Source organism: Salmo salar, chromosome 01 (assembly GCF_965601325.2).
Source record: "Salmo salar chromosome 01, fSalSal1, whole genome shotgun sequence".
In the NCBI taxonomy this organism is placed as follows: domain Eukaryota; kingdom Metazoa; phylum Chordata; class Actinopteri; order Salmoniformes; family Salmonidae; genus Salmo; species Salmo salar.
Genome location: NC_138291.1, coordinates 21933820 through 21955945, shown reverse-complemented (window position 1 = coordinate 21955945; position 22126 = coordinate 21933820). Strand labels below are relative to the sequence as shown.

Here is a 22126-nt window from a genome sequence, read left to right as displayed (position 1 = left end):
AAGGAAGTGATGCCCACACATGCCACTCTACAGAGAGATGAACTCAGCCAGCTGGTTCTGGGGCTGGTTCACAAACATAGCCCCAGGACCAAAACACATTTAGACACAACCAAATTCTGAAAAAGATAACTATTTGATACACTGAAAATAATCAACCAAAAAAAACAAAGCAAATTGGAATGTTATCTGGCCCTAAACAGAGACTACACAGTGGCAGAATACCTGACCACTATGCACAGACTACCACAGGCAGACCTGGCTCTCAATAGAAGACATGCTATGTGCTCACTGAGCTACACTTCCTAACCTCCTGGCAAATGTATAACCACAGAGAAACATATTTCCCACAGATCACACAGACCCACAAAGAATTTTAAAACAAATCAAACATTGCTAAACTCCCATATCGGTTAGGTGAAATACTGCAATGTGCAATCACAGCAGCAAGATTTGTGGTTTATCTGTTTATTTATTTTCCCTTTCATACTTCACGTTGTTACATCACTGTAAATAAGCAATAATAACATTTCAAATGTCTATATTCTTTTAAAACGTAGGAGTTTAATGTTGTTTATTTTCCTTGTTTATTTCCCTTTGTTTATTCCATTTGCTTTGACAATGGAAACATGTTTCCCATTCCAATAAAGCCTTTTTGAATTGAATTGAAAGCTGTGGCTCTCCCTGCCTCAGCGCCCTTCATGATGTGAGAGGAGGAAGGAATTTAGCTTATAGTTTCTGCATGCTGTTTTCCGCTTTGTTTATGCTACAGCTCTGTGGTCAGTCGCAATTTGCAGACAAAAACACGACAAAGAAAGACACATAGTGGGGGCTTGGAAAGCGGGGGAGAGAGAGGGAGAGAGTGGAGGGACAGGAGGGGAGTGTGAGGGCTCCCTGTGTCCGTGTGAAGGGTGTCCTGCGGTGGCCAGCTGATAGGCGATAGAGGGTGATGTGATTATCAGGTCCCTGAAGTGCGATCTATCACACATTACACTCTGCTCTGTCAAGAACCATACACACCCTCCACGGGGGAACAGCAATGCTGGGAGTCAGGCTGTCTGCCGCCTCTCACTCATTCTCACTCATTCTCACTCATTCTCTCTCACACACACACACTCTCTCTCACTCTCACTCTCTCTCTCACTCACTCACTCACTCACAAAAGTGTGTATCCGCTGGGCTATTGAATTTGAACCGGGGGGAAAGAAAAATTATAAAGGTGAAATAGAATAAAAGAGGAAAACTAAATGTGATCAGTTTAACCTATTCAAGGTAATGTGATATAAACTAGAGGTCGATCGATTAATCGGAGTGGCCAATTAATTGGGGCCGATTTCAAGTTTTCATAATAATCGGTAATTACAATTTTGGACACCGATTATGGCCGATTACATTGCACTCCACGGGGAGACTGCGTGGCAGGCTGACTACCTGTTATGCGAGTGCAGCAAGGAGCCATGGTAAGGTGCTAGCTAGCATTAAACTTATCTTATAAAAAACAATCGATCTTAACATAATCACTAGTTAACTACACATGGTTGATGATATTACTAGTTTATCTAGCTTGTCCTGCATTGCATATAGTCGATGCGGTGCCTGTTAATTTATCATTGAATCACAGCCTACTTTGCCAAACGGGTGATTTAACAAGCGCATTCGCAAAGAAAGCACTGTCGTTGCACCGATGTACCTAACCATAAACATCATCAATGCCTTTCTTTAAAATCAATACACAAGTACAGTGGGGGAAAAAAGTATTTGATCCCCTGCTGATTTTGTACGTTTGCCCACTGACAAAGAAATGATCAGTCTATAATTTTAATGGTAGGTTTATTTGAACAGTGAGAGACAGAATAACAACAAAAATACCCAGAAAAACGCATGTCAAAAATGTTATAAATTGATTTGCATTTTAATGAGGGAAATAAGTATTTGACCCCTCTGCAAAACATGACTTAGTACTTGGTGGCAAAACCCTTGTTGGCAATCACAGAGGTCAGACGTTTCTTGTAGTTGGCCACCAGGTTTGCACACATCTCAGGAGGGATTTTGTCCCACTCCTCTTTGCAGATCTTCTCCAAGTCATTAAGGTTTCGAGGCTGACGTTTGGCAACTCGAACCTTCAGCTCCCTCCACAGATTTTCTATGGGATTAAGGTCTGGAGACTGGCTAGGCCACTCCAGGACCTTAATGTGCTTCTTCTTGAGCCACTCCTTTATTGCCTTGGCCGTGTGTTTTGGGTCGTTGTCATGCTGGAATACCCATCCACGACCCATTTGAAAAATCTAAATTGGTCGACCTCTAATATAAACAACCACATATTTAATTGATTTAACCATGCCAGTAAGTTGAGAATCAGTCCTCAATAGCAATATAAAGAAACAAGGAAACAAGCATGATAAATACACTAAACAAAAGTATATAAATGCAACATTCAAACATTTTACTGAGTTACAGTTCATATACGAAAATCAGTCAATTGAAATAAATTAATTAGGCCCTAATCTATGGATTGCCCATGACAGATATGCATCTGTTAGTCACAGAAAAATATGCATCTTTTGGTCACCTTAAAAAAGTAGGGGCGTGGATCAGAAAACCAGTCAGTATCTGGTGTGACCACCATTTGCCTCATGCATCACGGCACATCTCCTTCGCATAGAGTTGATCAGGCTGTTGATTGTGGCCTGTGGAATGTTGTTCCACTCCTCTTCAATGGCTGTGCAAAATTGCTAGAAATTGGCGGGAACTGGAACACTCTATCATACACGTCGATCCAGAACATCCCAAACATGCTCAATGGGTGACATGTCTGGTGAGTATGCAGGCCATGGAAGAACTGGGACATTTTCAGCTTCCAGGAATTGTGTACAGATCCTTATGACATGGGGCAGTGCATTATCATGCTGCAACATGAGGTGACGGCAGAGGAGGAATGACACAACAATGGGCTTCAGGATCTTGTCAGGGTATCTCTGTGCATTGAAATTGCCATCAATAAAATGCAATTGTGTTCATTGTCCGTAGCTATTGCCTGCCCATACCATAACCCCACCTCCACCGTGGGGCCCTCTGTTCACAACATTGACATCAGCAAACCACTCGCCCACACAACGTCTGCTTAATGCCCGGTACAGTTGAAACCGTGATTCATCCGTGAAGAGCATACTTCTTCCGCATGCCAGTGGCCATCGAAGGTGAACATTTTCCCACTGCAGTTGGTTACGACATCAAACTGCAGTCAGGTCAAGACCCTGGTGAGGACGATGAACACACAGATGATCTTTGGTTGTGCAAACCCACAGTTACATCAGCTGTCTGGGTGGCTGGTCTTGATCCCGCAGGTGAAGAAGCCAGATGTGGAGGTCCTGGGCTGGTGTGGTTACACGTGGTCTGCGGTTGTGTGCCATGTTGGACGAGCTGCCAAATTCTCTAAAGCGACGGAGGTGGCTTATGGTTGAAAAATGAACATTGAATTCTCTGTCAATAGCGCTGGTGGACATTTCTGCAGTCAGCATGCCAATTGCACGCTCCCTCATCTTGAGACATCGATGGCACGTTGTGACAAAACTACGTTTTTGTGGCCTTTTATTGTCCTCAGCACAAGGTGCACCTGTGTAATGACCATGCTGTTTAATCAGCTTCTTGATATGCCACACCTGATGCCACACCTGTCAGGTGGATGGACTATCTTGGCAAAGGAGAAATGCTGACTAACAAGAATGTGAAGAAATTTGTGCACAACATTTGAGAGAAATAAGCTTTTTGTGATTATGGAACATTTCTGGGATCTTTTATTTCAGCTCATGAAACATACTGATGATTGGCGTCATGATGTGCACAATCTCCAATTAGTCTCCGGCCCAAGTGCTTGTGTTACGTTGTTCAGCTTATGTTTCAGAGCGTGTGCTCTACGCTCTTCACAGGTGAAGTAATGTTTGACCACAACTGAACTGGTTGTTCTTTTATTCCCAGCACCCTCATTAATAAGTAATGCTGTTGTCTTCTATTCAAAGTGGTACAGGGCTCAAGTTCACCTCTGGTATTGATCTGTTGTGAAACTACATACTGAATAAGCCTGCTGTGTAAGCCAATGAGCACCTGTCATGTCCCTGCTCTGAAGTGTGACTGTGAACTGAGGAATAGCATCGTAACAGGAACTCTTCAGCAATCAGCCTGCACTAGTATATCGATCCCCACTGTTGTTACTGCAGCTCGTCTTTCCATGCATCATGTCTGTCTGTCTGTCTCTGCCATATTTAGCAGTACAGTCCCTGGTCAGACGTGGCATTGCTGCAGAGACTGAGGGACTGGCATCCTCCAGGCGGAAGCATGCCAACTCCAAACGCTTTCATTACCGGAACCAGGCAGGATATGTCTCTTCTGCTGTGCATGCCAGAGACCTAGCGATAGGCTAACTAGTAAATGTCAGAGGATGTTTCTAAAGCCGGTGGCCATGCTAAACTCCTGCTCCTCTCCCAGTGTGTGTGTGATGGAGAGGAATATAATGTGGACTCACTGACATTTTAAGGTTTTTATTGGCTGCAACTGGACCCTATATGATTATTTTGAGGGTTTCCGTCACTGCTGCTGAGAAATCAAACAATCCATGTTTATGTGTGTTTGTACGTGTGAGTGCATGCTGTGTGTTGTCGACAAATGCATTCAATCAGGAGGGCTCTACTTATAGTTCACAGCTCTCCTATCCATCGTTCTCCATCCTCCCACCCTTCTATCCCTCTATTTTCCTGCTGCCCACGCTGGTAGACAGACCATCCTGTTACAGGCAGAGCGGAGGAGAGGCACAGCAGTGGAACCGGGGTTATAGTCTCACCACAGTACTCTTGTCTGCCTGTCAGACATGTCTTTAGCCCTCAGAGGATGTTGCTCCGAACGGTTTCCTCCTCAGTCACATGGTGTGACTGGGCATGCATCACCGTCTTATACAGAACAGCCCAAAGTAGATTGACTGACACCCAGTTTTCTATCAAGATAAAACTCAGTGATGAACCTCGTCTCTTTGCTCCTGCATAATATTGGCAACATTTGAGTTAGTATTTTGTGGCTAGATACGGTTCTAGAGTCTGACTGACTGATAGCTGCTCTGGTAGAGGAGGAGAGGGAGAGAGTTGAGTAACTGCCAAGAAAGACTGCCTCAGAGTGAGGACGTGGAACCGGTCTCGCTGAACCAGAGTGAGGACGTGGAACCGGTCTCGCTGAACCAGAGTGAGGACGTGGAACCGGTCTCGCTGAACCAGAGTGAGGACGTGGAACCGGTCTCGCTGAACCAGAGTGAGGACGTGGAACCGGTCTCGCTGAACCAGAGTGAGGACGTGGAACCGGTCTCGCTGAACCAGAGTGAGGACGTGGAACCGGTCTCGCTGAACCAGAGTGAGGACGTGGAACCGGTCTCGCTGAACCAGAGTGAGGAACTGCTTGCCACACACACAGACTCAATACAAACTTTCTCAACAGAACCGGCCTCAAGCCCTTACCAAATGAGTGGTAATCTCACTTAATACATCTGATCAGCAAGGCTTTAAAACACAGCCTACGTTACTGTGTTCCACTACACTACTGTCACATTGATACTGGGGCTGGGAATGGACAGGTACCATGAAATTTGTGTGCCGATATGTATTGCGTTTCTCACGATTTTATATATATGTGTGTGTGTGTGTGTGTGTGTGTGTGTGTGTGTGTGTGTGTGTGTGTGTGTGTGTGTGTGTGTGTGTGTGTGTGTGTGTATATTCAATACTGGGATTTTATTGCGATTTTTATGTTCTAAACATTGCTCACTATATGTCTGCTGTAGAGCGACAAGAGAGAGCATGAGAATGAGTTTTGATCAGTCATGGAAATAAAATTGCTGAAAATATGTTGGCTCACTATTTAAAAAGATGGAGAACAAGTTACGCTACCGATACTTGGAGTCAAAGTATTGATATTATATAATCCAAAATAATAGCACGATATGTAACTCTTTCCCCCCCCAACACTAATTGCTACATTGGCCCCATTGTTTGAACCTGAACAATGGCCGGTTGGAGCAGTGTGGGAGAATAAAGGAGGTTCTAAAGCCCTCCACTTGATCTGATCTGTGTAAGTGGGCTTGTGGAGCTCTTTACAGCCACCCTCCATTAATCCATTGGAGCGCCTCGCTCCTCTCTAAAGCACTCGGAGGTGGTTATTAACTCACAGGGAGATGGGGAGAGAGAGATGCTCTGGGAGAACAGGGAAGAGAGATGGAGAGAGTGAGAGGTGCCGATAAGAGGTGTGTGAATGGAAGGAGCTCTCTGTGATCCACAGCAGTCTCTTTCCTCTCAGCGTCAGTGCAGGGGTAGGATATAGCAGTGTGTCACAATATCCACCGACTGACTTCCCCCATGGTGAAATGTGGATTCAGAATTAAACCAGGATTTCTTCTTAATTCACTGTTAGAATTCTCCAAGGTTCCGTTGCTAGGGGTTACCATGTGTTCTGTGGCTTCACACTTGATGTCTTCACACGTTGTCTGTACATCTCTATATGTGCTAACATTTAACAGTGTCTTCATGATGTCCTTGGAAGGAGAAGTCTGACTGTTTAGGTAGGAAGTAATGTTTTGTTTTGGTTTCACAAAGCATCTCTGGGATGTAATGAAATCCCATGCACAATTTCAATGGACCTACAGGTCTATTCTTCCAGTGTGAATGTGGTCTTTAATTGAACATCCACAATTCCACCATTTGTCTCACGTCAGAAAGCGACAGCAGACTGATCTGTCTAACTCGCAAACAGTCATGGGATAGCTAAAAAGAAGTTGGGCAACAATATGCTTTCTTAACATTGGAAACTGTTACCAAGGTGACATAGTCCACTGAGAACCCCGTTTCATCCTCCAGTCAGAGTTAATCTTACCAAAAACCTTCTGCTTATATTGATTTTATTTTTCATGAGCAAGTCTTCACTGCCTAATTCTACATCTAGCTAAGATGTTTTGTGGTGGTAGAATCGGTATTTATTCAATTCAAAATGTGCACGTATATGTCTGCTTGCTGGCTGAACCAGTCTGAAATCAATTCATATGAAATGAAAGGCAGGGATGCTAACATTGTCAGTTCACACTCTCCATAGGGAATACCCCCTCTAGTTAGTTAGTTAGCTAGCTAGTTAGCTAGCTAGCTAGCTAGCTATTGTAGTGACATTCTAGCTAATGCACAAATTAGTTTTCATGAAATCTGTCAGTCAGATACATGCTGATATCTGAGAACCGTCTCATAACTTTGGTGGCGTACAACTTCAACAACCTGGCAAACTAGCTACCGTATGGACATTCAAACAAGCTTGCAATAGGGTGTTGGTTGGAGCAAGTTTGCTCAAGTGATCAAGCATGGTTTAACATAGCAGCCAGTGCATCATAGCTACCAAGAGTGGAGTGATTTTCAGAATTAGGAATTAGTGTTAGGCGGATACGCAATTTCTTTTTTTTTTTTAGATGAGTCCCACGTCCTCCAAGACAGATTGGTCTCTGCAATTCGGGATCCTTGGGACATCCCTAACTCATTGAAGTTGACATTTAAAATAGGTAAGGGTTAAGGTAGGGACGTCCCAAGGATTCCGGATAGCACTGACCAGAACAGATCGGTTGAGGGACGAGGGTTGAGTGACACCTCCTGACGTGACAATGTGCCCAGTATAGTTTATTAATTAGCATATGTTTTGATTATCAAATTAATTAGCTGAACAACCATATTGAATACAGTGTGTAAGTCGATGAACTCTGTACTCGCAGGATGTTACTGCAAGGTCCACACCATGGCTATTAACACTCAACCCATTCCCACTCCATTACCCAATTATTACAGTAAGATGGAACCATACTATGTGGTTTCCCCCCAAGCACCAGCACCACCCTATCAGTATGTGAACCCTTTGGAATTACCTGGATTTCTGCATAAATGTTACATAAAATGTGATCTGATCTTCATCTAAGTCACAACAATAGACAAACAGTGTGCTTAAACTAATAACACACATTATTGTATTTTTCTTGTCTATATTGAATACATAATTTAAACATTCACAGTGTAGTTTGGAAAAAGTATGTGAACCCCAAGGCTAATGACTTCTCCAAAAGTGAATTGGAGTCAGGAGTCGACTAACCTGGAGTTGAATCAATAAAACGAGATTTGAGATTTTGGTTAGAGCTACCCTGCCCCATTAAAAAAAAAAAAAAAACACTCACAAAATTTGAGTTTGCTATTTACAAGAAGCATTGCCTGATGTGAACCATGCCTCTAACAAAAGAGATCTCAGAATAACTAAGATTAAGAATTGTTTCCTTGAATGAAGCTGGAAAGGGCTACAAAAGTATCTCTAAAAGTCAGTCCACGGTAAGACAAATTGTCTATAAATGGAGAAATTTCAGCACTGTTGCTACTCTCCCTAGGAGTGGCCGTCCTGCAAAGATGACTGCAAGAGCACAGCATAGAATGCTCAATGAGTTTAAGAAGAATCCTAGAGTGTCAGCTAAAGACTTACAGAAATCTCTGGAAGATGCTAACATCTCTGTTGAAGGGTCTATGATAGATAAAACACTAAACAAGAATGGTGTTCATGGGAGGACACCATGGAAGAAGCCACTGCTGTCCCAAAAAAAAAACATTTCTGCATGTCTGAAGTTCGCAAAAGAGCACCTGGATGTTCCACAGCGCTACTGGCAAATATTCTGTGGACAGATGAAACTAAAGTTGTGGTGTTTGGAAGGAACACACATCACTATGTTTTCAGGACCTGGACAGCTTGCTGTCATCGACGGAAAAAGGAATTCCCAAGTTTATCAAGACATTTTGCAGGCAAATGTAAGGCTATATGTCCAATTGAAGCTCAACAGAAGTTAGGTTATGCAACAGGACAACAACTCAAAAGACAGAAGTAAATCAACAACAGAATGGCAGAAGAAAATACTCCTTCTGGAGTGGCCCAGTCAGTCCTGTCCTAAAACCCGATTTGAGATGCTGTGGCATGACCTCAAGAGAGTGGTTCACACCAGACATCCCAAGAATATTGTGGAACTGAAACAGTCTTGTAAAGAGGAATGGTCCAAAATTCCTCCTGACCATTGTGCAGGAGGAACCACAGAAAACGTTTGGTTGAGGTTATTGCTGCCAAATGAGGGTCAACTTGTTCCAACCTGCACTGTGAATGTTTACACGGTGTGTTCAATAAAGACATGAAAATGTATAGTTGTGTGTGTTATTAGTTTAAGCAGACTGTCTATTTATGTGACTTAGGTGAAGATCAGATACAATTATGACCAATTTATGCAGAAATCCAGGTCATTCTAAAGGGTTCACATAATTTTTCTTCCCACTGTAACTGCAATTTCCCTAACCCCTGTTGAAGGATTTATTTAATCTGACAGACATGGATAGGTCTCCACCAATATACTTTCACCAATCCTGTAACTTGATATCAGTTAGGCTGTAGGCCTATAATGTTGAGAAAGGGAAGAAGGAGGAATATAGGCCTAAAAGTTATGTCCTCTGAGAAGAGTTGGAAGAGAAGCGAGGTGTTCTTCTGGCTAAAGCCTAGATTGATGGTCTCTGTGGGCTAGACACTCCCTTTCCCTTACCCCTCATCACGTCCTTAAACCTGATGCTCTTCTCTGGGAACAAATAGAAACCAGTTCCTCAGAAATGAACTGAAACACCCCTCACAGGTTTTCATTGGTAACACTAAGCAAAACCGGGTGGAATGGAATCTCACTGAACCCTTTAGGACAGACTGTCATCTTAGGGCTGAGTAATGATTTCAAAACATTCCAAAAATAACTCAGCCCTACTTTTCAGATCTGTATTTCCACTTCAGTAAAGTTTATCTTGTTTAATTGTATTCCTTTTGACCTTGTAATCCCATTATGGGGGGGGGGGGGGGGGGGGGGAGCACATCTTATCCTTATAATCTTACAATGGCGGTTGGCTATTACAGTGGTTGACACGCACGCGCACACACGGCAATCTGTGGCCGAGAGTTACAAGGGGAAGTAGCAAGGGTGTGTGCCTGCGGCGATAGGAAGTGACTGTTTGTGATGTCATAGTAAATGCTCAGTGTTATCATCATTAGGAAACCTGCTCTTTGTTACCCACTGAAGAGGAACGTTTCCTTCAACTAACAGTTTAAATAACTGCCAAAGCCTCGATATCCAGGACAGGAGTTATGTTATGCAACCAGAAAGCATACCACACACACATTTTAATAAAACCCTCCTTACATAATATTTTTCTCCAGTTTGATAGCCTATTTCTGCATTTTAATGTGTATTCACTCCCTTTATGTCCAGCCAGCGAAGGCTTCCTCTGGAAGATGGTTTCCTGTCTCTCTGGTCTTTCTCGTTTTGTTGGCCTGTCTTGAGGATTATGATCAGTCCTGACTGGGAGATAAAAGGGCTCCGATGAGGCCTTTTGGATGGAGCCTCATGGCCCATGAATAGAGATGCTGCTGCTGGGATAGTAATTGCAGCCAGTTGAATTTACCAAATGGGACCAGACAAAGAGAGAAAGGAAACCATAGGTTGTTGAGCAATTAGTGGCCTGGGTAGGCCTCTGCTGTTACCGACGGCCCCTGTCTACTGTATGCCTCTGCATACTGGGGACACACACACTCACAGACCACTGTGCCTGTATCTGAGAGGCAGAGTGAGTACTTACTCAGGGATAGTGTGTCTGGATGTGCTCTCCTAGTCTCCCTGTGGGACTCATGGGCCTCATTACTTCTCATCATGCAGACGTACAGGAACCAACAGCATCTGCCTGGGAAGTCCTGTACAGAGAATGGATGCTCCTCAATAGTCATAAATTACAGGGCCTCTTCTCCTTGTCCCTGCAGTGATGTAAATGGTGCATTCATGCAGAGTCTCCTTTAAAGTAGTCTCTAATGTGAGGATTTAAGTTGATGCCAACTGCTAAGGGCGCACAACTCCAAACTAACACACTTATCAAGACTGACAATCTTACGGGGGCGAGACCGTTGCCATGGTGACAGGGACGCCTCAGTGGTGTGGTGCCCTGGAGTCCTGGCGCCCCCTGAAGAGAGAACAGTCTGACCTGTGTGTGGCTGACACACACACAGTCTGAAAGATGATGGATGATGGCTTGTCAAGATAAGATGGGGCCTGGAATGTTTTGCTGGTTATTCATATTTTGCTCCCCAGGGGTGTGAAAGTAATGCGGGAAAATCGAGATCACAAATATCACCTATTATTATCCCATTACTTGTTTGTGATGTCGACTTGACTTTCAGAAATCAGAAGTAAGCACTCGTCTGTACAGGCTACCCTTCTCTTTGTTCATAGTTTAAGTCCAGAGTCTTTCTCAAGAGTATTGGCTCAGCCAGCGTCTCAGGTCACGGTCTTATTAAACCTGTGGTCAGTGTTATTTTTGTTGTCTGTGAGTGAAGGTCCATCTGCTAATGTCCTGTTCTCATCCTCTCCCTATCACCTCCCTATCCCTGCAGGATAGCAATGACATTTTCAATCTACCCCGTCGAGATGGGGCTGGCTGGACGCTTTGGCGACATCAAATCCCCCTTCAGTCTCTGCTCTGCCTCTGTGTGCTGGTTAAGCTGTACCACTGCCCTCCCTAATCAACCCCTTTTATCATTACCCTCTTCGTTCCAATTCTATCCTCTCTGTCGCAGACAGAAAAACTACTGTTAGGCCTAGATCCAATCTGTGAAATATGGAATGTTCTGGCTAGGATCACACCATATACAAACATACCCAGTCAGCAGAAAAAGCTTTCCTCTTAGAGGTGTCTGAAGTGTGAAGATAAACTCATAGTTGTGACTGAGAGTGGAGAAGGAGCATATCATTGGCTGATTTTAGAGGCTTGTTTTCACAGAAGTTGAGAGAAATTAGTTGGGATTCTTTCCTTGTAAAGGTGGTTCAACTTGTTTAGCTTACCTGCTGTCAGCAGATGTGGCTGTATTTATTTATTTATTTATTATTTTTTTACCTTTATTTAACTAAGCAAGTCAGTTAAGAAAAAAGTTCTTATTTCAATGACGGCCTAGGAACAGTGGGTTAACTGCCTTGTTCAGGGGCAGAACAACAGATTTTTACCTTGTCATCTCGGGGATCCGATCTTGCAACCTTTTGGTTACTAGTCCAATGCTCTAACCACTAGGCTACCTGCCGCCCCTATATGATGCCTGAGGATACAGGTGCCCTTGGCCCGTATCCACAAAGCATTTCAGAGTAGAAGTGTGGATCTAGGATCTGTCCATAATCATATTTATTATGATCAATGTAGAAGGCAAAACTGATCATAGATCAGCACTCCTACTCTGAGACACTTAGTGGATACGGGCCCTGGTCATGACCTTTAACCTCACTAGCTATTGAGATCCATCTATTTAGAGCTTTCAGTATTTGCCTAGGTGTGTTTGTGTGTTTTTAGATGTGATCTTTTAGACGAGAGAAGCAGGTGAATGTTTATTTCACAGTCAATAGAAAAGGATTAGGCTACACTCAATGTTATTCCTCGTTGTTTGTCTGTTAATGTTTCAGCCTACAGTACGTCTTGATACAGTTGTAGCCAGACAGTGTTTTACAGTTTATGCTGGTGGTTAGGCTTGGCAATTGCCAGGGACCTCACGATATGATATTATCGCGATACTTACGTGCCGATACGATATGTATTGTGATTCTCACGATTCTATATGTATTTCGATTCGATACTGCGATTTTTATTGCTGGCTCAAAAAGGGGCTTGGGTGGTGGGCGTGGCAATAAGTGTGGTCGGTCATCGGTTTTAAAGCTTATTTACTTCAATTGTACACATTTTGCCATGCAGCTGAGAGAAAATGTTGCCGTTTTAACATTAATTTCCTGCCATTCTACGTATTCCGCCGTAGATCTGAGAGAACATTTTGCAGTTTTAAAGCTAGTTTCCTGCAATTCTGTGTTCCTTTGCTCAAAAATAACAAAATGAATAATGCTAAATTCATTGTTTTGGTAATTTTCAATTCTCCCTGACTGTCTAGCTTTTATGTTGGTGATTGTTCGTTCTGAAAGATTATATTATAAAAAAGATATTTTTTACACTGTTTGGACTTAGACGACCTGAAAAAGTGCTTAGGCAGACTGCCCAAGGATTGAGAAAATGAGTTTTGATCAGGGAAATAAAAACGCTGAAAACATATTGGTTCAAAAGAAGATGGAGAACAAGCTATAGGATGAAAATACTGGAATTTTGGGGAAGTACAGCCGACTCGCGGTAGCAAAAAAATATATACACTTGAAGTCAAATATCGCTATAATATCGTCCCAAAATAATATTGCGATATTTAACTGTATAGATTGTTTCCCCACATCACTGCTGGTGGTCTAGCTGAGTGAAATGAGTGACTTATGTTTGTAAGAAGCAGCAGCAGTAGTCTAGGCTCCATGCACAGTCAGTCCATGAACATTTCATTAGCTGTTCATCAGACAGGGGCTTGAAGAACACATCATGGAGAGCTAGGGAGCTGTTAAATGTATGTGAGGCTAGATGTGATTTTTATACAGTCATTATGCTGTGACGCTTCTCATTTTAGAGGCAGCTTGATGTCCTTGATTGGCGTTTATGGACATGTTTTCATAGACGTCAACACAATAAAAATGAAGGATGATGAGGGGTCCCTCTTTTGAGCCCAGTACATTATTCAGTATGAATAGCATGCAGTTCAGTTCAGCAACATCACCTGACCTTTCTACTATCTGTTGGAAGCTCTGTTTGACGAATGTAGAGTTGTTAATTCTCCTCCCACTCATTCACTTACCTCCTGGTTGACTATCCCTCGTTCTGTATGCAGGAGGAGAGGATGGAGGGAGTGCACTGATCACGCTGAAAAGAGGGCTCCCGTTGAGTTGTGCACACACACCACTCCAGCTTGGCCACTGTGTTTTAGAGGCACGCAATGATCCACCCACACACACTCTTTCCCACACACTCTACCACACGAGAGAGGGCTTCAGAAACCAGCATGGCAGTTATACATGTTGTGCTTTTCCTATGTTCATATAAGGCGTTCACTCACAACTCTAGAATGTAGAGAAAACGGGGCAATTCAAGAGGGTGCTACGAAATGAATGTTAAAACATTTTATTTTCCCTATGTCATTATATATCACATATAATGAATCATTACATTGTTCTCTACAGTATTATAACCTTAATATAGTTGTATTTGACAGTGTTCATGAAATGTTGAACCATATATGGTAGATGCATGGGGTTTGGACTATTGTTTTCCTGACGCAACTCTCTATTGAATGAACATATTTCTATACATTTGAATGAAATAATCATTTTATGGGTGATAACCCTACATCATATTTTTTACATAATCATCCACACAGTAATTTCTCTTATTGTGATCATCCTCCCTGCTGCCAAGCCGTTTTACTACATTTACCACGGTGAGGGATTTTATTAAAGCATTTAATTCTGTTGAGAAAATAACCTGTTTGACTTACCAGGTTGTGTTTCCTCCAGCTGAGACATTTATTGTGATCAGAGTGAAGGGCATGTTGTTCTGAGCAGGTCAGAATAGATCGGTCACAGTGTGATGTCAGGACAGCAGGTGCTGAACAGTTCTCTGGCTGATTCTCTTTCTGCTTTCAGAGCCAGACATGAATTTAGTAATGAACCAACATTTTTAAAAGGCTTTTCATTCTACTGTTCACATGACCAATACACTACTAACAAATAGGTCTAGTTTATTGTGACCGTTCCATTTTGACTTCACTTTGGTTCCTGTAGAGGCTTGTATGGACGGAGACCCTGTTTTGTGCAGGATTGTAGTACCCTCCTCCCATACACTATGTGTTGGAACTAGCCAACTCTTCAATAGCATGACAATGAATGAGGCTAGGTTTGAAGTGTATTGTTTGCCAAAAGTAGCAGACTGCAATTTAATTTCCCAGTGATTTAAGTCTGATTCTCCCTGACAGATGTAGCCAATGGCTCCAGTTCAGGGTACCGGCCGCCCCCCAGGACGAAAGAGGTGGTCATCAATGGGCAGACGGTCAAGCTCAAGTACTGCTTTACCTGTAAGATCTTCAGACCACCGCGTGCCTCACACTGCAGCCTCTGTGACAACTGTGTCGGTGAGTCACTGTGTGGGCCACATATGCTGGGAGGGTGGGTGGACTGAAGGTGAAGTGTGTGTGTGTGCAAATGTGTTTGCCTATGTGTGCAGATATTTTTCTATGTCTCAATTTGTGTTTGTTTTCTGCATCTTTGTGTTCACTGTATATACATGTAGCTAAAAGCTATGTCATGTCACAGGGAGTAACATTCCTCCTTAGGAATGTTAAGACTCGACTTCTATGGTGTTCAACAGATGAAGCATTGGTCTTCCAGCCTTCTCTCCAGGCCCACCTGAGACTCAGTGATCACTGCTCAGCCTCCACAGAGCCACAGCCTCCCTCTTGTTGTGTTCTCCTGTTCTTTTCCCAGAGACCCCATTTGGCTAGGGATTTATGGGCTCATTAACACTGAGCAGAGAAAGATGGATGACACAACTGTCATTATGAAATCTTGAGCCCCCCTTCTTATATAACTCACTCTGAATCACCCACCACCCCAGGCCTGTTCTGTTGTGGGGAGATTGGAGCTTTTACAACACTCAGAGGGACATTGTTTTCACTGAACAACTTTCTCCCATCCTCCATCTCCTTTTCTCCACCCACATCCCCCCACCTGCAGTGCAGCCTGTCTGTCCCTCTCTCCCTATCTTTTTGTAGTGGAAAAGCAGGCCACTCCCTGAAGCAGTAGAGGAAGAAGCAGGAGGATTTGCTTCTCCCTTCCACACGAGCAGTGAGCATGCTCTCTCTAGGCTTCTCACTGACTGGCTTGTCTGAGATTCTGTGACTGACCTAGGGCTTTTCTCAACCTCTTCAAATCAAATAAAATGGTATTGGTCACATATACTTAGCAGATGTGCTTAGCAGATGTTATCGCGGGTGTTGCGAAATGCTTATGTTCCTAGTTCCAGTCTGGAATATACACTACCGTTCAACATTTTTGTCCAAGAAAATAACATACAATTGATCAGAAATACAGTGTAGACATTGTTGATGTTGTAAATGACTATTGTAGCTGGAAACGGCTGATTTTTAATGGAATATCTACATAGGCATACAGAGGCCCATTATCAGCAACCATCACTATTGTGTTCCAATGGCACGTTGTGTTAGCTAATCCAAGTTTATCATTTTAAAAGGCTAATTGATCATTAGAAAACATTTTTGCAATTATGTTAGCACAGCCTAAAACTGCAGTCCTGATTTTAAAGAATCAATAATACTGGCCTTCTTTAGACTAGTTGAGTATCTGGAGCATCAGCATTTCTGGGTTTGATTACAGGTTCAAAATGGCCAGAAACAAAGTACTTTCTTCTGAAACTCGTCAGTCTATTCTTGTTCTGAGAAATGAAGGCTATTCCATGCGAGAAATTGCAAAGAAACTGAAGATCTCGTACAACGCTGTGTACTACTCCCTTCACAGAACAGACAAACTGGCGCTAACCAGAATAGAAAGAGGAGTGGGAGGCCATGGTGCACAACTGAGCAAGAGGACAAGTACATTAGAGTGTCTAGATTGAGAAACAGATGCCTCTCAAGTCCTCAACTGGCAGCTTAATTAAATAGTACCCGCAAAACACCAGTCTCAACGTCAACAGTGAAGAGACGACTCCGGGATGCCGGCATTCTAGGCAGAGTTCCTCTGTCCAGTGTCTGTGTTCTTTTGCCCATCTTAATCTTTTATTTTTATCCAAACCAGATGGGATGGCGTATCGCTGCAGAATGCTGTGGTAGCCATGCTGGTTAAGTGTGCCGTGATTTCTAAATAAATCACAGTTTCACCATCAAAACACCATCACACCTCCTCCTTCATGCTTCACAATGGGATATACACATGTAGAGATCATCCATTCACCCACACCGCGGCTCACAAAGACAGTGGTTGGAACCAAAACTTTCCAATTTGGACTCCAGACCAAAGGACACATTTCCACCAGTCTAATGTCCATTGCCCATGTTTCTTGGCCCAAGCAAGTCTCTTCTTCTTATTTGTGTCCTTTAGTAGTGGTTTCTTTGCAGCAATTCGTGCATGAAGGCCTCATTCACACAGTATCCTCTGAACAATTGATGTTAAGATGTGTCTGTTACTTGAACACTGTGAAGCATTTATTTGGGCTGCAATTTCTGAGGCTGGTAACTCTAATGAACTTATTCTCTAGAGTAGAGGTAACTCTGGGTCTTCCATTCCTGTGGCGGTCCTCATGAGAGGCAGTTTCATCATAGCGCTTGATGATTTTTGCTGCTGCACTTGAAGACATTTTCTGGATTGACTGACCTTCATGTCTTAAAGTAATGATGGACTGTCGTTTCTCTTTGCTTATTTGGGCTGTTCTTGCCATAATATGGACTTGGTCTTGTACCAAATAGGGCTATTTTCTGTATACCACAACACAACTGATTGGCTCAAACGCATTAAGAAGGAAAGAAATTCCACAAATTAACTTTTAAGGAGGCACACCTGTTAATTGAAATGCATTCCAGGTGACTACCTCATGAAGCTGGTTGAGAAAATGCCAAGAGTGTGCAATTCTGTCATCAAGGCAAAGGGTGGCTATTTGAAGAATCTCAAATATAACAAATACTTTGATTTGTTTAACACTTTTTTGGTTGTTACGTGATTCCATATGTGTTTCATAGTTTTGATGTCTTCTCTATTATTCTGCAATGTTTGAAAATAACCCTTGAATGAGTAGGTGTTCAATAACTTTTAACCGGTAGTGTATGTATTCTTCTTGTCCAGATGGAATAGAACAGTGTGCAGTGCAATGCTGATTGAATCATCCGTGGATCTGTTGGAGCAGTATGCAAATTGAAGTGTGTCTAGGGTGTTGGGTAAGGTGGAGGTAATATGATCCGTAAAAAGCCTCCCAAAGTACTTCATGATGACAGAAGTGAGTGCTACAGGGCAATAAACATTTATTTCAATTACCTTCGCTTTCTTGAGTACAGGAACAATGGTGGACATTTTGAAGAAAGTAAGGTCCAACAGACTGGGATAGGGACAGATTGAATTTGACTGTAAACACTACAGCCAGCTGGTCTGCACATGCTCTGAGGACACGGCTAGGGATGCTGTCTGGGCCAGCTACCTTGCGAGGTTTAACGCACTTAAATGTCTTTCTGATGTCAGTCATGGAGAACCGGAGCTAATAACAATAATGATTGATTGGATTTCCTTACCACGGGATCTTCCTGTTTTAAGTTTCTGCTTATAGGAAGGGATGAGCAGAATGGAGGTGTGGTCTGATTTGCCTGAAGGGAGGGCGGGGTGGGCCTTGTAGTCCCAGAAGGGGGAGTAGTCAAGAGTCCTCGATGAGCATGTAGCGTAGGCGATGTGTTGATAAAACTTTAGTCGTTTTTTTCCTCAGATTTGCATTAATAAAGTCCCCAGCTAGATTAAATGCAGCCTCAGGATATGCAGTTTCCAGTTTGGACAAAGTCCAGTGTGGTTTCTTTAGAGCCGTCGTGGTGTCTGCTTGAGGGGGAATATGCACGACCGTGACAGTGACCGAAGAGAATTCTCTCGATAGGTAATTCATTACAAATCGGGAGAGCAAAAGGACTTGAATTCTTGTTCGTTACCACAATCACACAATGAGTTGTTAATCATGAAACATGGGAGGAGGGTAACATACACCTTTGTTGCTCCTTGTTTCAGCAAGGTGCCTTCGGTTGCCTAGGTAACGCACCTCCCTGCAGCAGCAACAGCACATGTCAGGAGCAGAAAAGAGCTGAGGAGAACATTTGCAAGTGTTCTTGTTTTTTTGCTATTCAAACGATTACAATGGTGATCGTAATCATTTGGCTGAAAAATAACCATCATCCAAAATTCCAGAACGGTGACAGCCCTGCTCATCACATTCTCTGTTTACTTTTCTCTTCCTTAACCTCTCTTGGGTATGTGGGACGTGACCTTCCCACCTGCGGGACACACTATTCAACAGCCAGTGAAATAGCAGGGCGCCAAATTCGAAACAAAAACATTTGCATAATTCAAATTTCTCAAACATACAACTATTATATTCCATTTTAAAGATACACTTCTTCTTAATCCAACCACATTGTCCGATTTCAAAAAGGCTTTATGGCGAAAGCATAACATTAGATTATGTTAGGACATCACCTTGACAAGAAAAACCACACAGCCATTTTCCAAGCATGGAGAGGCATCACAAAAACCAGAAATGCAGCTAAAAGGAATCGCTAACCTTTGATGATCTTCATCAGATGGCACTAATAGGACTTCATGTTACACAATACATGTATGTTCTGCTCGATAAAGTTCATATTTATATCCAAAAACCCCATTTTACATTGGTGTGTAATGTTCAGAAATGTTTTGTCTCCCAAAACTACCGGTGAATGAGCACATCAATTTACAGAAATACTCATCATAAACATTGATAAAATATTAAACTGTAATTCAAAGAATTATAGATACACTTCTCCTTAATGCAACCACTGTGTCAGATTTCCAAAAACTTTACAGCGAAAGCACACTTTGCAATAATCTGAGTACAGCATTCAGACACGAAACCAAACCCGCCGTTTTGTGGCGTCAATAAAACTCAGAAATAATATTATAAATATTCACTTACCTTTGATGACCTTCATCAGAATGCACTCCCAGGAATCCCAGGTCCACAATAAATGTTTGTTTTGTTCGATAAAGTCTATAATTTATGTCCAAATACCTCCTTTTTGTTCGTGCGTTCAGTCCACTACTCCAAATGCAGGAAGCGCGCGAAAATGTCACGACGAAAAGTAAAAAAAAGTTTTATTTACGTTCGTAGAAATATGTCAAACAATGTATAGCATCAATCTTTAGGATATTTTTAACCTCTCTAGGGTAGGTGGGACGAAATCGTCCCACCTACTCAACAGCCAGTGGAATCCCGTGGCGCGTTATTCAAATACCTTAGAAATGCTATTACTTCAATTTATCAAACATTTTACACCATTTTAAAGACGACTCTCGTTAATCTAACCACACTGTCCGATTTCAAAAAGGCTTTACAACGAAAGCAAAACATTAGATTATGTCAGCAGAGTACCCAGCCAGAAATAATCAGACACCCATTTTTCAAGCTAGCATATAATGTCACATAAACCCAAACCACAGCTAAATGCAGCACTAACCTTTGATGATCTTCATCAGATGAAAATCCTAGGACATTATGTTATACAATACATGCATGTTTTGTTCAATCAAGTTCATATTTATATCAAAAACCAGCTTTTTACATTAGCATGTGTCGTTCAGAACTTGCATACCCACCGCAAACTTCCGGTGAATTTACTAAATTACTCACGAGAAACGTTCACAAAAAACATAACAATTATTTTAAGAATTATAGATACAGAACTCCTTTATGCAATCGCTATGTCCGATTTTAAAATAGCTTTTCGGCAAAAGCACATTTTGCAATATTCTGAGTAGAAAGCCCAGCCATCACGGGCTAGCTATTTAGACACCCACCAAGTTTAGCCCTCACCAAAGTCAGATTTACTATAAGAAAAATTGGATTACCTTTGCTGTTCTTCGTCAAAATGCACTCCCAGGACTTCTACTTCAATAACAAATGTTGGTTTGGTTCAAAAGAATCCATAGTTATGTTCAAATATCCTCTGTTTTGTTCGTGCGTTCAAGACACTATCCGAAGGGTGACGAAGGGTGACGCGCCCGACGCGTTTCGTGACACAAAATTTCTAAATATTCCATTACCGTACTTCGAAGCATGTCAACCGCTGTTTAAAATCAATTTTTATGCGATTTTTCTCGTAAAAAAGCAATGATATTCCGACCGGGAAACCCTGTTTTAGTTCAAAGACGAAAAAATAAAAACATGGTGTCGCCTCGTGCACGCGCCTCAGTCTCATGGTTCTCTGATCGACCACTATCCAAATGCGCTACTGTTTTTCAGCCAGGGGCTCCAAAGGCATGATTCAGCGGTTTGCCGCCTTCTGAGAGCCTATGGGAGCCGTAGGAAGTGTCACGTTACAGCAGAGATCCTCAGTTTTCAATAAAGAGAGTGTAGAAGCCCAAGAAATGGTCAGAGGCCACTTCCTGTAAGGAATCTTCTCAGGTTTTTGCCTGCCATATGAGTTCTGTTATACTCACAGACACCATTCAAACAGTTTTAGAAACTTTAGGGTGTTTTCTATCCAAAGCCAATAATTATATGCATATTCTAGTTTCTGGGCATTAGTAATAACCAGATTAAATCGGGTACGTTTTTTATCCGGCCGTGCAAATACTGCCCCCTACCCTAGAGGTTAACATAAATCTTCAGTAATATTCCAACCGGACAATTCCCAAGTCTTCAGAAAAGAAAAGGAACACAGCTCACACTCACGTGAGCGCGCCCCTCTGAGCTCATGTCATTTCCTCACTCATCTGACTCCAGGCCCTCTTGTTCGCTCCATATTCACAGTAGAAGCATGGAACAATGTTCTAAAGACTGTTGACATCTAGTGGAAGCCTTTGGAAGTGCAAAATGAACCCTAAGTCACTGTAGTTTGAATAGGGAATCAATTGAAAAAACTACAAGCCTCAGGTTTCCACACTTCCTGGTTGGATATTTCTCAGGGTTTTGCCTGCCATATGAGTTATTTTATACTCACAGACATCATTCAAACAGTTTTAGAATCTTCAGAGTGTTTTCTATCCAAATCTACTAATATTATGCATATCCTACCTTCTGAGCCTGAGTAGCAGGCAGTTTAATTTGGGCACGCCTTTCATCCGGATGTCAAAATACTGCCCCCTACCCTAGAGAAGTTAAGCTCCTCTCCTAGCTCCCTCACAGCATGCACATTCCTTATTATCTTTACATAGCTCGTAGTATTGAGATTTAAATGGCAAATATCCAAAAGCTGTGTATTTCGATAGTGTTCCAAACATAGATTGTTTTCACAAAATGTTTAAGCTAAGCGCCGAAGTTCACCTTTTATTCTATTGTATTCATGCATGCCCAGGCATATTTTGGAGGCACGTTGCCAGAACTGAATCCTGACA

The 22126-nt window shown here is 42.4% G+C and overlaps 1 protein-coding gene across 3 annotated transcripts in view; it reads left to right on the top strand.

Moving 5' to 3' along the window:
- Positions 1 to 22126, top strand: part of LOC106574720 (palmitoyltransferase ZDHHC14) — a 100472-nt gene that overhangs the window by 52755 nt on the left and 25591 nt on the right. For all 3 annotated transcript variants that reach the window (XM_014150770.3, XM_014150856.3, XM_045714980.2), the window contains exon 4: positions 14974 to 15129. In XM_014150770.3, the coding sequence (XP_014006245.1) occupies positions 14974 to 15129 (156 nt within the window). The remainder of the gene's footprint in view (positions 1 to 14973; positions 15130 to 22126) is intronic.